General features: G+C 52.1%; 1 protein-coding gene across 1 annotated transcript; it reads right to left on the bottom strand.

Annotated features, from left to right (window-relative positions):
- Positions 1-38: 38 nt before the first annotated feature.
- Positions 39-551, bottom strand: PHALS_00818 (FOG: Transposon-encoded proteins with TYA, reverse transcriptase, integrase domains in various combinations; the record flags this gene model as incomplete). Its single annotated transcript, XM_024730557.1, has 1 exon — positions 39-551. The coding sequence occupies one exon, from the start codon at positions 549-551 to the stop codon at positions 39-41; it is 513 nt and encodes a 170-aa protein (XP_024580823.1).

Raw genomic sequence — 551 nt, 5'->3', positions numbered from 1 at the left:
TAACACTCCTCCTCGCGATCGTGTCCCCGCCGCCATAACTAGCGCAACCCCACGAGCGGGCGCAGCTCCGCAAGGTTGTGCTGGTCTAACGCCTTTGCCAGTAAGTCCGCGAGCATAAGCACGAACCGGACGTAACGCATCTCAACGACGCCGCGACAAGCAAAGTCAATAACAAACGTGAGGCGCACGTCGATGTGTTTTGCTTTTAAAAACGAAGTCTTTCCTTCGATCTGGCGAATCGTGGCCTCGTTATCCACATGCATCGACATAGGCTGAGTCGATGTAAGTCCCTCCTCTTTAAGCATCTTTTCAATACCAAGAAGCTCGCGTGCCGTCTCAGATGCCGCGACAAATTCGGCCTCCATAGTCGAGAAAGAGACGTCACCTTGTTTCTTGGCAGCCCAGCTTACAAACATCCCATTTAGCAAAACGATGGCACCAGTGAGCGATTTTCTGTCTCTCTTGTCGGCAGCAAAGTCGGCATCACTGTAAGACTCGAGCGCTATTTGTTCGTTGCGGTTGGTGTTAGTGCGCATATCAAGCCGCATCAT

Source organism: Plasmopara halstedii, assembly GCF_900000015.1.
Source record: "Plasmopara halstedii genome assembly, contig: Scaffold_1211, whole genome shotgun sequence".
NCBI classification, from domain to species: domain Eukaryota; phylum Oomycota; class Peronosporomycetes; order Peronosporales; family Peronosporaceae; genus Plasmopara; species Plasmopara halstedii.
Note: the sequence above shows the minus strand (reverse complement) of the source record. Positions and strands in the feature narration are given on the sequence as shown.